Here is a 19,516-nt window from a genome sequence, read left to right as displayed (position 1 = left end):
CGTACAAGAATCACTACTCACCAATGTTCACCATTCAATGTGAAACACCCCAGGCTATCCTCTCTACCTCTGCTCTGTTTCCTTGTTGTATTGAAAATGAAGCTAACAACACTCTATCTCTTCCTTTAATGTTGCATTCTGGGGATTTAGACTGTACAACACCTTATCATCTCCAATTCAAGACCTTGCATTTATAGTGTTTTTAGCATAGAAAACAATAAAAATGCTTCAAAGGTGTATCAGCAGGAGGGCCACAGGGTCAGAGCTGGGTCCTCAGGGTTACTCAGGGTCAGTGCTGGGTCCTCAGGGTCAGTGTTGGGTCCTCAGGGTTATTCAGGGTCAGTGCTGGGTTCTCAGGGTTATTCAAGGTCAGTGCTGGGTCCTCAGGGTTAGTCAGGGTCAGTGCTGGGTTCTCAGGGTTATTCAAGGTCAGTGCTGGGTCCTCAGGGTTAGTCAGGGTCAGTGCTGGGTCCTCAGGGTTATTCAGGGTCAGTGCTGGGTCCTCAGGGTCAGTGCTGGGTCACTCAGGGTCAGTGCCGGGTTCTCATTGGGCATTGTAGTAACTCAGCCCATTTCCCGTCACCAGAATCCCTTTACTAGAAACCCAGCAAGTCTGTACTCAGGGACCCACAGCAACCGTCTGTGTTAGCACCCCCATTTGCTTAAAAAGGGAGTTTGTATTCCAAAGAGCCTGTGGGGACATCTATTAACGATCTCCCGTGTCCTTTGTGGCTGTCGCATAATTTCTTGCCCCCTTAGGTCTTTTTCTTTCCCAGCACCCCTGCTGTGAGAAGGTCCTTTCTGTCGCTTGGCAGTTGGCCTGAATACAGAATACGGGACTGGGTCAGGTTGTGTAAAGAGAACAGCGGACCTTGTTTCCAGAGAGAGTGTCACAGGGGCACCACCATGCATTTACTCTCACCTTATTCTCATCACACTGGCAGTCCTCAACTTAACAACATTCCAGTTACAACATTTATAAACTGACCCCACATTTTGACTTTGTAACATCGCTTATGACGCCACTCCAACACATTTATACATATGTGCCGCCCATCTCTGTGACTGAACAGGGCACACCATAAGAACATAGAAAATAGGAGCAGGGGTAGGCCATCTAGCCCTTCGAGCCTGCCCCGCCATTCAATAAGATCATGGCTGATCTGAAGGGGATCAGTTCCACTTTCCCGCTTTCTTCCCATAACCCTGAATTCCCCTGTCTGTCAAAAACCTACCTACCCGTGTCTTAAATATATTTAGTGAGGCAGCCTCCACCACTTCAATGGGCAGAGAGTTCCAGAGATTCACCATCCTTTGAGTGAAGAAGTTTCTCCTCAACTCCGATCTAAACTGCAGCCCCCCCCCCCTCTATTCTTGAGGCTGTGCCCTCTAGTCCTGCTGTCCTTTCTAAGCGGGAAGAATCTCTCTACCTCTACCCTATCCATCCCTTTCATTATCTTATACGTCTCTATAAGATCCCCCCTCATCCTTCTAAACTCCAACAAGTACAGACCCAGTCTATTCAATCTCCCCTCATAAGCTAACCCCCTCATCTCCGGTATCAGCCTAGTGAACCTCCTCTGCACTCCCTCCAAGGCCAAAATATCATTGCGCAAGTGCAGTGACCAAAACTGCACACAGTACTCCAGCTGCGGCCTCACCAGTGCCCTGTACAGTTGCAGCAAGACCTCCCTACTTTTATATTCTACTTTACCAACTTTATTGGGCTGCAAACGAGTGTTTCATTCTATTAAATGCTTTTGGCACAACCATCCTGCCTTATTGCATTTATACACTCACACTGTATTTAATCAGCCTCACAGAAGTTCAAGATTAAACAGACAATAGACAGTGATCGAATGGCTTCATTCTCTTCCCCATGAGGGACTTGTGCTGAGACATACAGCTATCAACAGTCACCTCAGCAACTTGACATGGCAGAAGGTGAGAGCATTTAACTCCACCAGACACCCAATGAGTGGTTTCCATCCATGGTTCAGGAATTAATCCTTCATTTATAACATTGTTCCTATGGGAAAATCAGTTCTAACTAACGTTTGCAACGCGTTTTTCAGGAACCAATCGTGTCTTATAAGAACATAAGAACTAGGAGCAGGAGTCGGCCATCTCGCCCCTCGAGCCTGCTCCGTCATTCAATAAGATCACGGCTGATCTTCCTGTGGACTCAGCTCCACTTACCCGCCTGCTCATCATAATCCTTAATTCCTTTACTGTTCAAACATTTATCTATCTTTGCCTTAAAAACATTCAATGAGGAAGCTTCAACTGATTCACTGGGCAGGAAATTCCACAGATTCACAACACTTTTGTGAAGAAGTTCCTCCTCAACTCAGTCCTAAATCTGCTTCCCCTTATTTTGAGGCTATGTCCCCTAGTTCTATTTTCATCTTCCAGTGGAAACAACTTCCCTGCTTCTATTCCCTTCATAATCTTATATGTTTCTATAAGATCTCCCCTCATTCTTCTGAATTCCAATGAGTATAGCTCCAGTCTATTCAGTCTCTCCTCATAAACCAACCCTCTCAACTCTGAAATCAACCTAGTGAATCTCCTCGGCACCCCCTCCAGTGCCAGTATATCCTTTCTCAAGTAAGGAGACCGAAACTGTACACAGTACTCCAGGTGTGGCCTCACCAGCACCTTATACAGCTGCAACATAACCTCGCTGTTTTTAAACTCCATCCCTCTAGCAACGAAGGACAAAATTCCATTTCCTTCTTAATTACCTGCTGCACTTGCAAACCAACTCCTTGAGATTCCTGCAGAAGGACACCCAGGTCCCTCTGCACAGCAGCATGCTGCAATTTTTTACCATTTAAATAATGCTCCATTTTGCTGTTATTCCTACCAAAATGGATGAACTCACATTTACCAACATTGTACTCCATCTACCAGACCCTCGCCCACTCACGTAGACTATCTATATCTCTTTGCAGACTTTCAGTGCCCTCTGCACACCTTTGTTCTGCCACTCATCTGAGTGTCATCTGTGAATTTTGACACACTACACTTGGTCCCCAACTCCAAATCATCTATGTAAATTGTAAACAATTGCGGTCCCAACACTGATCCCTGAAGCACACCACTACTCACTGATTGCCATTTACCCCCAGTCTTTGCTTTCAGTTAGTTAATCAATCCTCTATCCATGCTAATACATTTCCTGTAACATTATGTCCATGGACCGCATGTATTGAATGGCGGAGCAGGCTCAAGAGGGCACATGGTCTATTCCTGCTCCTATTTCTTATGTTCTGATAATAAATAGATTTCATGGCCCACAACAAACTTAAAGGATTTGGAAAACCTGCCTCGTTTCATTGCAACTTGCTAACACACCCACAACAACCTGACTCCATACTTTATCCTTAAGACCCCGTCTAAAGGAATAATTGGTGTGCGACAGGAATGTGACATGAAAACTCACACAGGGGCGGTCCAAAGAGTACGGTGTCCAGAGCCTTCAGCTGTAGCTTCTGCCGGTGACTCCGGTCATTCACTTTGAGCAGGGAGCATGCCAGGGTGAGGTTATTCACAGCCAACCTATCAAATCAAAGACAGTAAAGATCAGAACCAAAGAGAGGAACTGGGACGGCAATGGAGACTGAAAGTCAACATCTGCCCTAGCTGCACAGGGACTCAGACACACCACAGTGTGTGAGGAGTTACAAACAATACTGAACATTGTGCAATCACCAGTGAACATCCCACTTCGACCTTATAGGAGAGGGATGGTGGAAGGAACATAGCAACATAGGGGTTAGAAACGAGAGTAGACAATTCAGCCCTTTGAGCTTGCTCCGTCTTTCTATATGATCATGGCTGATCTCCTTCTCATCCTAACTCCACTTCCCTGTCTTTTCCCCATCACCCTTTATCTCACTTTTGATCAAATGCGTATCTGTATTTTTCTTGAATCCATTGACTGATTCTGTACCCGCTGCACCCTGTGGCAGTGAGTTCCGTAGATTCTCTGTGAGAAGGTGCTGCTCCTTGTCTCTGTGTTGAACCCCCCCCGCCTTTTACTCTACACAGCCTCAAGATAAGAGGGGGGGCAGTTTAGAACGGAGTTGAGGAGGAACTTCTTCACTCAAAGGGTGGTGAATCTCTGGAATTCTCTGCCCGTTGAAGTGGTGGAGGCTACCTCGCTGAATATATTTAAGTCACGGGTAGATAGGTTTTTGACAGACAAGGGAATTAAGGGTTATGGGGAGAAAGTGGGAAAGTGGAACTGATCCACTTCAGATCAGCCATGATCTTATTGAAGGGCTAGATGGCCTATTCCTGCTCCTACTTCTTATGTTCTTATGTTCTTACAACTATGACCTCTTGTCCTTGGAAGGAATTGGTAAGGCAGCTGAAGATTATTAGGCTGAGGACACTTCCCTCAGATGCCCTGATACATAATGCCCACAAAACAAAAAGCTGAGGCAATCTAACAGCTTTGCCATCACTTGTACTCATGTCAACTTTTTATTTCCAGTCATTGGTTTGTGAAATTCAGCCAGTTTTGTGCTTTTAACCAACACTCGTGAAGTCGACTGAGGTGCCACAAGAGATTCCACTCAGGAACTTTTAAGAGGCAGACACTGGGAACTGCCACCATCAATCAGGAGTGCAGTCAAAGGTAGATGCTGAAGTTGCACAAATCCAGTGTACAAGCCATGGCCTTATAATCACTTCAGCATCAGACAGCATTTGAATAGAATGTACTCTGGGGCATGGCAACTTCAGAGCTTAGGCATAGGCATATTCCCATTCTCTGTGTCATCTTCACACCCTGGCCTGGGGCTGGGGCCAGCTCAGGCTCCTCCGTTAATGACAGCCCAGGCTGCAATGAAGGAACCAGCAAATTGGATAATGAACGGGCTGAAAAAACAAGAAATTGCTGGTGATTAATTGTGGTGTTAATTGCAGCACTGAAACCAGAGCCAGGAACTTGTCATGAACATGTTTCAGAATCACCAGTGGTGAAGCTGCTTTAAAAACAGCCTCTGATGTACACACAATGCCTAATTGTGCACATAGAGAGCGAGACTACAACACAAAGCTCAGTAAATCACATTTAATCACACTGTCACTAACTGCAATCAATACAGACTCAGGCAAGGCAACAAAGGGAATCGTGATTCCACAATGAACAAAGTACATTCATGGGAACACAGGAAGTTGTTTCCCTGGATCTAACTCTGAAATACAGGCAGATACATAGGTGAGCCTGGCTGTGGGTTAGCTCAGTTACCACCCACATCCTCCCTGTATTCCCTGACGGAGGGCTATATATCTCACATCATCAGCCCCACATCTCCACTGGCCAGACTAAAAAAAAACTTGCATTTATACAATCCCTTTTGGAGAAGGTTTGGAAAGGGAGTGGGAGTATTCTCACAGACCAGGTGCCACTCTCACAGACTGGGAGTTGGTTTAGCTCAGTTGGCTGGATGGCTGGTTTATCATGCAGAGTGATGCCAACACTGCAGGTTCAATTCCCATATCAGCTGGGGTTTTCTCAACTTTGTCCCTGGCCCTAGGTTTTTTGATTTGATTTATTATTGTCACATGTATTCACATACAGTGAAAAATATTGTTTCTTGCATGCTATACATGCATACCGTTCACAGAAAAGGAGTTTTAGAAGCATAGAACAAGAGCAAAAGATAGAATTAGAAGGTATGCTCGGCATAGCATAAAACTGCAGCAGGCGACGGTGCAGAGGGACCTCAGGGTCCTTGTGCATGAGTCGCAAAAACACAGCTTGCAGGTGCAGCAGGTGGTCAGGAAGGCGAATGGGATGCTGGCCTTCATAGCGAGGGGGATTGAATATAAAAGTAGGGAGGTCTTGCTGCAGCTGTATAGGGCATTGGTGAGGCCGCAGCTGGAGTACTGTGTGCAGTTTTGGGCGCCGCACCTGCGCAAGGATATTTTGGCCTTGGAGGGAGTGCAGAGGAGGTTTACTAGGCTGATACCGGAGTTGAGGGGGTTGAGCTATGAGGAGGGGCTGAATAAACTGGGCTTGTACTCGTTAAGAGTTTAGAAGAATGAGGGGAGATCTCATTGAGACGTATAAGATGATGAATGGGATGGATAGGATAGAGGTGGAGAGACTCTTCCCGCTCAAAAAAGACAGTAGGACTAGGGGGCACAGCCTCAAGATAAAGGGGAGGCGGTTTAGAACGGAGTTGAGGAGGAACTTCTTCGCTCAAAGGGTGGTGAATCTCTGGAATTCTCTGCCCGTTGAAGTGGTGGAGGCTGCCTCGCTAAATATTTTTAAGACGCGGGTTGATGGGTTCTTGATAAGAGAGGGGATTAAGGGTTATGGGGAGAGGGCGGGAAAGTGGAACTGAGCCACGACAGATCAGCCATGATCTTATTGAATGGCGGGGCAGGCTCAAAGGGCTGGATGGCCTACTCCTGCTCCTATTTCTTATGTTCTTATGTTCATAGCTTGCAAGAAGTCACCTCGCTCCAGCGCCATCTTGGATTGAGGTGGTGATCCTCAGGTTAAATCACCACCAGTCACAGCCTGTGGTCTTCTGAGACTATGGCAGCTTTGGCTGTATGACAGGTGTGGACTGTGCGATGTTCAGGGCCATTCTGAGCGACCAGGGTCGATATTGTGGGTACTGATTTGAGGCTTGCCTTTGCAAAACTCAAAATACTCTCACAGACTGAGAGTGAACAGACAGTGCCGTCTTTGGCTCTCTCTACTGTTTACGATGCAGTGTGTGCACTGGATCACACCATGTTAGCTCCATGACCAAAATGATTTGAGAGGAGCGGATTAGGAATGGTGATGCTGAATGGTGTGATTGGACGTTCCAGGGTCAGAGTGAGGATTGTGGAATAAGGGGGAAGACCAGTCAGTTCCTCTGCTCCTGTCTTTGGCACTCAGCTTACTCACGGGTATTTGATTCCAGCTGAAGCAGTTGCCTGGGTTGTTCTATTGGCACAAGATGTACTTTGCCAAGTGATACCTCCCTTCCAGGGAACTGCTGCACAAAGGCAAGCAAAGCTGTCAGCAGGACGAGATTCAGATGAACAACACACAGTCTCTGGCAGAGACAGATGGATGGCTCTCTCTGATCAGACAGATGGATGGCTCTCTCTGTTGAAGTGCCAAACCACACCCAAAGGCTGCCAACATGAGTCTTTCAGCACTCCCAGAATGAAAGAAGCCAGAAATCCAGCCTGGAAGGTTGAAGGGCCAACACAGATAGGAGACTGCTTTACGAATCCAGATGCTCCACTGGAAAAACAACATGATTAATATTCTCAAAGCAAGCCAATGTTCCAAATAAACCCTGTCATCCAAGTCCAGCTGGTAATCTGCCCAGACACCATATCCAAAGTCAGGCATTGGACAGAAATACAATCACCAATAGGCACAGTGCCCTGAGTCAGGAGTGTTTCAAAGATAATGGATTCCCGTTTATACTATCAGAATGAGCCAGGGCTGAAGGGGGATTGGGCGAATCAAGCGCTTTTTCAATTATCTGTTTCGGGCCCGCTGTGGGTGAGGTGGGGGTGTGAGCCGAGGAGGTGTATCTGACACGGACTGGGTAAGGGAAGACGGTGAGGAGGGAAATGTCCTTGACCCATGTGACATACCAACCTTGGCATATCGTGTCCATTTATGTGCAGTTTTCTGAAGTGCTCTTCGTACTGTGGTAACTCCACATAGTTGATGAGCCATTCGATGACCTCCTCTCCCGTCCAGTTAAATACTGCATGAAGGAAACAAAAAGATATGATTAGGTGCTGGCTGAATAAATTAGGCTTGTACTCGTTAGACTTTAGAAGAATGAGGGGAGATCTCATTGAGACGTATAAGATGATGAATGGGATGGATAGGATAGAGGTGGAGAGACTCTTCCCGCTCAGAAAGGATAGTAGGACTAGGGGGCACAGCCTCAAGATAAAGGGGGGGCGGTTTAGAACGGAGTTGAGGAGGAACTTCTTCACTCAAAGGGTGGTGAATCTCTGGAATTCTCGGCCCGTTGAAGTGGTGGAGGCTGCCTCGCTAAATATTTTTAAGACGCGGGTTGATGGGTTTTTGATAAGAGAGGGGATTAAGGGTTATGGGGAGAGGGCGGGAAAGTGGAACTGAGCCACGACAGATCAGCCATGATCTTATTGAATGGCGGGGCAGGCTCGAAGGGCTAGATGGCCTACTCCTGCTCCTATTTCTTATGTTCTTATGCCGATACGCTCTGGTCAAGGAGCTGCAAGGATGTGGAGATTTGGTAATGGGGCAGAAATCGAGTCCTTGCGTGAGAACTTCAAACTGGTGTTGTGGGACTTCTTACAAGGAGCTGCCCCACAGACTGTGTGTAACCAGTCTGAAAACTCAGCCCACAGCTCACCAACTCTGCTCCAAGTACCAAAAAAAGAGATTAAACCACATTCACTCTACATGGCCTTGTGACAGCAATGAAGGAAGGACTGAGATAAGGCATAGTCATAACGTACAAGTTGAAGAATGAGTGGGAAGAACATTATATTTTTAAAATACTGAGGAAAAGCTGGACTGAAATCTAAACAACTCCTTCAAGTTTCTGAAGTGTTCCTGGCTGAACAAGCCCCACATGGGTGGCATGATGGCACAGTGGATGAACAAGCCCCACACTGTGACACAGCTACATCCATCTGAAAGCTATGGGTTTGATCCCTTGACTCTTACCACATCTGAACTGATCACAGCATCACTGGAAAGCATGTGCATGGATATCAGTAAGAATACAGGGAGATAGTGTAATGATGTGCTGTAACTGTCTTTGTTCTTTAGGGTTTTAGTTCAGTCTGGCAGCATGGTCAGTGCAGGCTTGAAGGGCCGAAGGACCTTGTTCCTGTGCTGTAATTGTCTTTGTTCTTCATGATTCCTACAGTGGTTGAACAGTCCACCTCAGCTCACAATTAGAGACAGATCTTAAACAAGTTAAACTTAAACATGGGGGTGGCACGGTGGCACAGGGGTTCGCACTGCTGCCTCACAGCCCCAGGGATCTGGATTTGATTCCCGGCTTGGGCCGCTGTCTGTGCAGAGTCTGCACATTCTCCCGTGCCTGCATGGGTTTCGTCCGGGTGCTCCAGTTTCCTCCCACAGTCTTAAAGACGTGCTGATTAGGTGCACTGGCCATGCTAAGTTCTCCCTCAGTGTACCCGAACAGGGGCTGGAGTGTGGCAACTAGGGGAATTTCACAGTAACTTCATTGCAGTATTAATGTAAGCCCTCTTTGTGACTAATAAATAAACTTCAACTTTAAACTTTAAGTTATTCAGAAATGAAACTCAGCAACATTCATCTGGAGAGTAACAGAGGAGAAAACCAAGACAGTATCAACTATCAGCTGGGTTTAAATGGTCTCTACTCACTGTTAACAGTTTTGTAGCTCCTGCACTGGCCCTGTCCTGGATTTCGATAAAATGAAGTATCATCTTGCAGAGTGATGTGACAGAAAATCATTTCAATGAAATGGGGCATTCACAATTCAGTCCAGAGTGAGCATAATGTCACAACAGAGTACTCCCAACAATTCACTTCTGTTTAATGTATCTAACCTGGGAGTATTCACTGCGATAGTGAAAAGGTTCTGTACCTACTTCATATGGGAGTCATAGAAGTTTACAGCATGGAAACAGGCCCTTCGGCCCAACTTGTCCATGCTGCAGAGTGTTCAATGTGACGTTGTTGTATGAGTATACATTGTAAATAAGACGGTATACACTATATTAATATAAATGAATCTTATTGGGGAATGTTTAAAATGTGATGTAGTTACATGTCCTATCCAAGAATGCTAAGGGAGCCTGGGGATGCACCTGCAATGCATTTTCGCTGCTGCCAGGTTTATAATAGTGCTAAGGGGTTTATAAAAGTGTTACGGGGTTTATAAAAGTGTTACAGGGTTTATAGAAGTGTTACGGGGTTTATAAAAGTGGTACGGGGTTTATAAAAGTGTTACGGGGTTTATAAAAGTGTTACAGGGTTTATAGAAGTGTTATGGGGTTTATAATAGTGTTACAGGGTTTATAGAAGTGTTACGGGGTGTATAAAAGTGTTACAGGGTTTATAAAAGTGTCACAGGGTTCATAATAGTGTTAGGGGGTTTAGTAGCCAACCTCTGTCCAGAGCACAGAGTGACAAGTTCCCCAGCAGTGCCTTTACCTTCAGAGCTCTTCCACGATTTCCACAGGTCTTCCACGCTGATCAGCTTGTCCCCTCCGTGAAAGCTGCTGTGCTTCGCTGCGGCATCTTGGTAGTTCAAGTCTTCCCGCAAAAACTGCCAGATACAAAAAACGTTGAGAGTAATGATTAAGGGGATACAGACAGTCGCTTGTCCAGGATATTTGTGTCAGCTTAATGCCTTGTGATAGCACCTACTCCCACGTAAGCTTAAAAATCAGGTATGCTCTATGGCCAGTCTCCTAGCTGGCTGACCGCGCCGCTCCCTGTATTGTGTACAACACAGTGTTGCAAATGCAGCTGTACCAAAAGCCAAAGCTGTCTGAAAGCAGACATTTTTAACAATGCGGCTGAAATGTCGTTTTGGAGTTTTGAGTTTTAACAAAAAGGAAAGACTTAGTTTACACACATTGATTCAAACTAACACAACAAGTTTTATTGAAAGCTACTCTCACTTAGTACAGTGTAGTGCCTGACTAGTTACCCATGTCACCACTTGCACACTGGTCTATTCCCTTGCCCCAAGCAACCCTTTACCCGAACAGCCAAGGTCCAACTGCCTGATACAAAAGCCAGCAGGATGTGAAATGTAGTACCACCTGGTCCACAGGCTGCTGGTTTTCAGGCACTGTACGTGCATTAACTACAAGCAACAAGCTCCCAGTAAAAGCAGTTAACACTATGCTCATCAACTCCTTTGGCATTTGCTGGGTGAACATATAGTCAAAAATGAAATGGGAATTTTGCCAATCTCTTTCCCACAAACCCCACCCCTTCATGACAAAGTGACATGAAAGGCTCTTCCTCACTTAACAATAAATGGGGCACTTACGATGCAATCCCAGAACATTGAGAGTTAGTCTGACCTCAGCTTGGACAGCAGCTCATGATCTGATAAAGGATCTCAACTCCCAACCTGACTAGGAATGAGCACAGATCTGCCAGGATTTCAATCATTATCCATCAAGGCTACAAAAGCACTCATTGATAAAGCATTGCGTCAGGATGTATGTATCTGAAACCCTACTCCATGCTTTATGTCTGAACACAATTTTGCAATTTTCAAGAAGACAAATAAACTAGTCTTAAGGAAAGATTACAGTATTCCCTAAACACAAAGCCAGTTATTAGAAACCATACTAACAGATTACTAAATTAAGTATACTGTCAGGTCAGGATAGTGGGGGAGGTGCAAACTGAATCAGGGTTTTACTGATAGCCTGGAGGAATTCCAAGGGCTGGAGGACTTGGGAGCTGCTGAGATGGAAATGCTAACTTTGCTTCACCAGTGAGGGTGTGGCGCGGAAGAGGGGGGAAGGAACAGGGCTTCAGGAGGGAGGTAGAAACAGCAGAGCATGAGGAAGTGGGAAGCCTTTGGCTCTGTGCCAGCTCTTTACCGAAACATTGAGAAACTAACTCCACTCTCTCTGCGGTTTATATAATTATCCACATTCTTCCTTAAAACATGTACTAACCTCCAACTGTGATCTTATGTGCCAACCTTCTGTCAAGACATCTTCCCGTTCCCCCACAACAGATAAAGGAAGCGATACTTCCGTAAGAGAGGGAGAAAGCTCCAGAAAATTAAGAATTGCACTTGTGGCAAGAAAAGAGAGGGACAAGGTGGACTGTGACCATGTTCACACCCCAACACAGGGCAGCACAATGGAATATTCAGTCAATGTATCTGTAGCAGGCCTGTCTCACCTCCTTTTCAACATATTAATGCAACGCTCAGGGTTATACCTCAACACAAGCAGGGAATGACTAAGACTTTCATGCTTATAATTTGCATTGCTTTACGCGGGATTTAAAACTCAGAAAGCTACAGGAAAAGCAACACATAATGCGTCACGGAAGATTGTCTTAATGCATCTCAAAATTATTCACCATTCTACCCCCGCCAGTAACAAGCCTACACCCAGCAGAACTACCTAACTTCAGCACCCTGTGTGATCTGGGTAGAACTGCTTAATATCTGCAGAAATTGAGTTTGCATCTATCTCCAGGCCTATCCCCACCAGTACTGTACCCCAGTGTCATACAGTGACAGACCCATCCCCACCAGTACTGTACCCCAGTGTTATACAGTGACAGACCCATCCCCACCAGTACTGTACCCCAGTGTTATACAGTGACAGACCCGTCCCCACCAGTACTGTACCCCAGTGTTATACAGTGACAGACCCATCCCCACCAGTACTGTACCCCAGTGTTATACAGTGACAGACCCATCCCCACCAGTACTGTACCCCAGTGTTATACAGTGACAGACCCATCCCCACCAGTACGGTACCCCAGTGTTATACAGTGACAGACCCATCCCCACCAGCAGTATATCCCAGTGTTATACAGTGACAGACCCATCTCCACCAGTACTGTACTCCAGTGTTATATAGTGACAGACCCGTCCCCACCAGTACTGTAGTCATAAGAACATAAGAAATAGGAGCAGGAGTAGGCCATCTGGTCCTTCGAGCCTGCCCCGCCATTCATTAAGATCATGGCTGATCTGAAGTGGATCAGTTCCACTTTCCCGCTCTCTCCCCAAAACCCTTAATTCCCTTGTCTATCAAAAACCTATCTACCCTAAGTCTAATATGACTTAAATATATTTAGCGAGGTAGCCTCCACCACTTCAAAGGGCAGAGAATTCCAGGGATTCACCACCCTTTGAGTGAAGAAGTTCCTCCTCAACTCCGATTTAAACTGCCCCCCGCCCTTATCTTGAGGCTGTGCCTTCTAGTCCTGCTATCCTTTCTAAGCGGGAAGAATCTCTCTACCTCTATTCTAACCATCCCCTTCATTATCTTATACGTCTCTATAAGATCCCCCCTCACCCTTCTAAACTCCAACGGGTACAGACCTAGTCTATTTAGTCTCTCTTCACAGTCCAACCCCCTCATCTCCGGTATCAGCGCAGATCGACACAAATGGATACGAACTGGTGGCCATTACAGAGACGTGGCTGCAAGGTGACAGGGACTGGGAGCTGAATGTACAGGGCTATCAAGTGTTTAGGAAGGATAGGCAGGAGGCAAAAGGGGGGGGCGTAGCTCTGCTGATTAAGGATAACATCAAGGTGGTAGCAAGGGATGATATTGGAGCCAAGGAGCAGAACGTGGAATCGTTGTGGGTGGAGATTAGGAACAGCAAAGGGAGGAAGACGCTGGTGGGTGTCGTCTATAGGCCCCCAAATAATGATCTGGAGGTGGGGCGGGCTGTTAACGCACAAGTAAATGCGGCGTGCAGGAATGGGATGGCCGTAGTTATGGGGGATTTCAATCTGCATATTGATTGGTCGACCCATGTTGGACGCGGTGGGCTCGAGGAGGAGTTCTTGGAATGCTGCCGGGATAGTTTCCTGGAAAAGTGCGTGTTGGAGCCAACGAGGGAGAGAGCTATCTTGGATCTGGTATTATGTAATGAGGCGGGTAGAATTAGGGACCTTACGGTGAAGGATCCTCTTGGGGAGAGTGATCATTGTATGGTGGAGTTTCTGGTGCAGATGGAGGAGGAGAAAGTGGGTTCCCAGACACGCGTACTTTGTTTGAATAGAGGGGAGTACAGTAGGATGAGAGAAGAATTGGCGAATGTTGACTGGGGGAGCGCGTTGGAGGGAGGGTCTGCTGAGGAGCAGTGGAGGATCTTTAAGGAGATCTTTCTTGGTGCTCAGCGGAAATTTATTCCGATGGTCAAAAAGGACAGTAGGAGGAGAGGTAATAAGCCGTGGATAACGAAGGAGGTGAAGGAAAGTGTTAAATTAAAAGCGGAGGAATTTAGAGTAGCTAAGAGTAGTGGGCGAGAAGAGGATTGGGAGAGGTTTAAATGTCAACAAAGATTGACAAAGAAGTTGATAAAGAAGGGTAGGAGAAACTATGAAGCTGGGCTAGCGCTTAATATAAAAAAGGATAGCAAGAGTTTTTATAAATATATAAAAAGGAAGAGGCTGGCTAGGGTGAACGTTGGTCCTTTAGAGGATGAGAAAGGGGACCTAGTGGTAGGGGATGAGGATATGGCTAAGGTATTGAATAACTTTTTTGTTTCTGTCTTCACGGAGGAGGACGTGAATAATTTGCCGGGTGTTAGTGATGGAAAGGTGGTAGGACTGGAGGGTCTTAATGACATTACTGTTACTAGAGAGGCGGTGCTCGACAGACTGGAGGGGCTGATTGTGGACAAGTCCCCAGGACCGGATGGAATGCATCCGAGGGTTCTGAAAGAAATGGCGGAGGTGATAGTCGATGCCTTGGTGGTTATTTTCCAGACGTCGCTGGATTCCGGGGAAGTGCCGGAAGATTGGGAAACGGCTAATGTTACGCCGTTGTTTAAGAAGGGTGCCAGGCAAAAGGCGGGGAATTATAGGCCGGTTAGTTTAACGTCTGTGGTAGGTAAAATGTTAGAATCCGTCATTAAGGAGGAAATTGCGAGGCATCTTGAAGGGAATTGCTTGATAGAGCAGACGCAGCACGGTTTCATTAAAGGGAAGTCGTGTCTGACAAATTTACTGGAGTTCTATGAGGATGTGTCTAGGGCGGTGGATAGAGGAGAGCCGGTGGATGTGGTCTTTCTGGATTTTCAGAAAGCGTTTGACAAAGTACCTCACAAGAGGTTATTGCAGAAGGTCAAGGGACATGGAGTTGGGGGTAGGGTGTTAGCGTGGATAGAGGATTGGTTGTCAAATAGGAGGCAGAGAGTGGGGGTCAACGGGTGCTATTCGGATTGGCGGATGGTGACTAGTGGAGTGCCCCAGGGGTCGGTGCTGGGACCTCAGCTTTTTACCATTTATATAGATGATCTGGAGGAGGGAACCGAGTGTAGGGTGTCGAAATTTGCTGATGACACCAAGATTGGGGGAACGGCAAATTGTGCGGAGGGTGTGGAGAGTCTGCAGAAGGATCTAGATAGGCTGGGCGAATAGGCCAGGAAATGGCAAATGGAATTTAATGTTGGCAAGTGTGAGGTGGTCCACTTTGGTAGGAATAATGGTAGGAAGGATTATTACTTACGTGGCGAAAAACTGCAGCAGGCGACGGTGCAGAGGGACCTCAGGGTCCTTGTGCATGAGTCGCAAAAACCCAGCTTGCAGGTGCAGCATGTGGTCAGGAAGGCGAATGGGATGCTGGCCTTCATAGCGAGGGGGATTGAATATAAAAGTAGGGAGGTCTTGCTGCAGCTGTATAGGGCATTGGTGAGGCCGCAGCTGGAGTACTGTGTGCAGTTTTGGGCACCGCACCTCCGCAAAGATATTTTGGCCTTGGAGGGAGTGCAGAGGAGGTTTACTAGGCTGATACTGGAGTTGAGGGGGTTGAGCTATGAGGAGAGGCTGAATAAACTAGGCTTGTACTAGTTAGAGTTTAGAAGAATGAGGGGAGATCTCATTGAGACGTATAAGATGATGAATGGGATGGATAGGACAGAGGTGGAGAGACTCTTCCCGCTCAAAAAAGACAGTAGGACTAGGGGGCACAGCCTCAAGATAAAGGGGGAGCGGTTTAGAACGGAGTTGAGGAGGAACTTCTTCACTCAAAGGGTGGTGAATCTCTGGAATTCTCTGCCCGTTGAAGTGGTGGAGGCTGCCTCACTAAATATATTTAAGACGCGGGTTGATGGGTTTTTGATAAGAGAGGGGATTAAGGGTTATGGGGAGAGGGCGGGAAAGTGGAACTGAGCCACGACAGATCAGCCATGATCTTATCGAATGGCGGGGCAGGCTCGAAGGGCTAGATGGCCTATTCCTGCTCCTATTTCTTATGTTCTTATGAACCTCCTCTGCACTCCCTCCAAGGCCAATATATCCTTCCGCAAGTGCGGCGACCAAAACTGCACACAGTACTCCAGCTGCCGCCTCACTAATACCCTGTACAGTTGCAGCAAGGCCTCCCTACTTTTATATTCTATCCCCCTCGCTATAAAGGCCAGCATACCATTCGCCTTCTTGATCACCTGCTGCACCTGCAGACTGGGTTTTTGCGACTCGTGCACAAGGACCCCCAGGTCCCTCTGCACCGTAGCATGCTGCAGCTTTTCGCCTTTTAAATAATAATCCCTCCTACTATTATTTCTGCTAAAGTGGATAACCTCACTCTTGCCAGTGTTATACAGTGACAGACCCGTCTCCACCAGTACTGTACCCCAGTGTTATACAGTGACAGACCCGTCCCCACCAGCACTGTACCCCAGTGTTACACGGTGACAGGCCCCACCCCACTAGTACTGTACCCCAGTGTTATACAGTGACAGACCCGTCCCCACCAGTACTGTACCCCAGTTTCATACAATGACAGACCCGTCCCCAGCAGTACTGTACCCCAGTGTTATACAGTGACAGACCTGTCCCCACCAGTACTGTACCCGTGTTACAGTGACAGACCCATCCACCCAGTACCGTACCCCAGTGTTATACAGTGACAGACCTGTCCCCACCAGTACTGTACCCCAGTGTTATACAGTGACAGACCCATCCCCACCAGTACTGTACCCCAGTGTTATACAGTGACAGACCCGTCTCCACCAGTACTGTACCCCAGTGTTATACAGTGACAGACCTGTCCCCACCAGTATTGTACCCCAGTGTTATACCGTGACAGACCCGTCCCCACCAGTACTGTACCCCAGTGTTATACAGTGACAGACCCATCCCCACCAGTACTGTACCCCAGTGTTATACCGTGACAGACCCGTCCCCACCAGTACTGTACCCCAGTGTTATACAGTGACAGACCTGTCCCCACCAGTACTGTACCCAGTGTTATACAATGACAGACCCGTCCCCACGAGTACCGTACACCAAAGAAGCTGGAAGGTAAGAGTGCTTAATTTTGAACTTCCTTTTTCCCCAGAGTAGCAGGAATCAGGAAACTGGAAGTAGACCATGGAGCGACCTGGGAAGGTTTTTTGCCCAATAAATTTGAACGGGGAAGAAACGAGATATTATGCATGGAGAGTCTCCCACCCTCCCCGCTCCTCTAACCTCAAAAGAAAAGGCTCAGAGGGAGAGCAGGTAAACTTTTTTTTCTCTTTCCTTTCTTTTCTCTTTCATCTCTTAGTAAGGGAAGTCAGCAGGGATGTCAGTGTTCCTCCTGTGGGATGTTTGAGGTGAGGAACACCATTAGTGTCCCAGCTGAGTACACCTGCAGGAAATCACCCAATTCCAGCTCCTTGAGGTCCGTGTTAGGGGGGCAGGTACAGTTATAAATAAAAGCTACAGGGAGGTAGTTACCCCTAGAAATGAGAATATGTGGGTTACTGTTAGAGGGGTAAGAAGCAGTCAGAGCAGCGATCCCGTGTGGCCGTTTCTCTGTATAACAAGTATACAGTTTTGAATATTGTTGGGGGGGTGAACTTAACAGGGGTAAGCCATGGGGTACAGGTCTCTGGCACAGAGTCTGCCCCTGTTTCTCAGGAGGGAAGCGGGGGAGAGGAGTAGAGCATTAGTCACTGGGGACTCCATAGTCAGGGAGACAGATAGGAGATTTTGTGGGAACAAGAGGGACTCGTGGTTGACGTGTTGCCTCCCAGGTGCCAGAGTCAGATCGTGTTTTCAGGATCCTTAAGAGGGAGGGGGACCAGCCCCATGTCGTGGTCCACATAGGCACCAAAAACACAGGTAGGAAAAGGGATGGGGATGTAAGGCAGAAATTCAGGGAGTTAGGGTGGAAGCTTAGAGCCAGAACAAACAGAGTTGTTATCTCTGGTTTGTTACCTGTACCACGTACACGCGAGGAGAAGAATAGGGAGAGAATGCATTTGAACACGTAGCTACAGGGTTGGTGCAGAAGGGAGGGATTCAGATATCTGGATAATTGGGGGTTTTTCTGGGGGAGGTGGGACCTTTACAAATGGGATGGTCTACACCTGAACCAGAGGTGCTGCCTGGGGACAGTTTTTTCACAGGTCCATGGTTTTAGTTTCATTTTTTCTCAGATGCTGTTTTGGATGTGCGACAAAAAACAGTGGCTATTGTTTTTCCTCTCTCTGGAGTTGAAAATTCTGCTGCGAGTTGCTGTTAGAAGCTACTGGAAGCAGGCAGTGTCTCAGTCTCTCTCTCTCTCTCTCAAGCAGCTTGCTGAAAATTCCAGGGAAGCCTCAGTTTTAATCCAAAATCCAACAGACTAATTCACAGCAGGTGTTAAAAAGCTGCAAAATCCAGCATCACATGGGCACACTTGCTTTTTTGCCAAGTCTAGGAAAGGGTGAATGTTTGTGAGGTGATGATTGACTTGGAACATCATAGATAGCTAGCTATGAAGGTTTATGCCATATTATGGTTGCTTATTGTAATTGGTAAAAGTTACGCTAAATCTTTTAACTGTGTTCTTAAATAAACTTGGTTTGATAGAAACTTCGTGGTAGGTTACTTAAATTGTACCTGGAGTGAAACATTTTATACTCACCTTCATGCCAAATTCAAAGGTAAGAACTTAGGATCTAGGCTAACTTCATAAAACAATTACACCAGTTACACACGATAAACCTGTCTCCATCAGTACTGAATGAGAATTTTTCAACTAATTATTTTGTTTGGTTGGATTATAAACTACAGACAGCGCGGTTTTACATGCGGAAGGTCATGTCTCATCAACTTGAGTGGGTTTTTTGAAGAGGTGTCAAAGATAATTGATGAGGGAAGGCTGTGGATGTAGATTATATGGATTTCAGTAATGTTTTAGACAGGATCCCACATGGCAGACTAATATAAAAACTAAAATCACATGGGATTCGAAGTGGGCTGGCTAGATGGATACAGAATTAGCTTGGTTATTGAAGGCACAGAGTAGCAGGGGAAGGGAGTTTTTCAGAATGGTGATCTGTAGCTAGTGGTGTTCCACAAGGATCAATACTGGGACTTCTGTTGTTTATAGTAATACATAAATGATCTGGAGGAAAACGAAGGGGGCCCGATTAGTAAATTTGCGGATGACACTAAGATTGGTGGAGTGGCTAATAGTGCTCGGGATACAAGCAGCACAGTAGTTAGTTCTGTTGCTTTACAGCACCAAGGACCTGGGTTCAATTCCCGGTTTGGGTCACTGTCTGTGTGGAGTTTGCATGTTCTCCCCGTGTCTGTGTGGGTTACCTCCGGGTGCTCTGGTTTTCTTCTACATTCTGAAAAACATGCTGGTTAGGTGCATTGATCCAGGCTGTACTGACTAGGGGAATTTCATAGTGACTTCATTGCAGCGTTAATGTAAGCCTTACTTGTGACTTGTAAATAAACTTAACATTTTACTTTTGTCAGAGGAGACAACAGGATATAGATAGATTGGAGACTTGAGCACAGAAATGACAGATGGAGTTTAATCCAGACAC

General features: G+C 46.6%; 1 protein-coding gene across 4 annotated transcripts in view; it reads right to left on the bottom strand.

Moving 5' to 3' along the window:
- Window positions 1-19,516, bottom strand: part of stim1b (stromal interaction molecule 1b) — a 144,603-nt gene that overhangs the window by 49,366 nt on the left and 75,721 nt on the right. For all 4 annotated transcript variants that reach the window (XM_080197759.1, XM_080197761.1, XM_080197760.1 and 1 more), the window contains exons 3-5: window positions 10,187-10,301; window positions 7,634-7,745; window positions 3,449-3,564 (exon numbers count right to left, since the gene is read on the bottom strand). In XM_080197759.1, the coding sequence (XP_080053885.1) occupies window positions 3,449-3,564; window positions 7,634-7,745; window positions 10,187-10,301 (343 nt within the window). The remainder of the gene's footprint in view (window positions 1-3,448; window positions 3,565-7,633; window positions 7,746-10,186; window positions 10,302-19,516) is intronic.

The sequence above is a fragment of the Carcharhinus amblyrhynchos genome, chromosome 10 (assembly GCF_965287045.1).
Source record: "Carcharhinus amblyrhynchos chromosome 10, sCarAmb.v2.hapA, whole genome shotgun sequence".
Lineage (NCBI taxonomy): Eukaryota > Metazoa > Chordata > Chondrichthyes > Carcharhiniformes > Carcharhinidae > Carcharhinus > Carcharhinus amblyrhynchos.
This window is presented reverse-complemented; position numbering and strand designations above follow the sequence as displayed.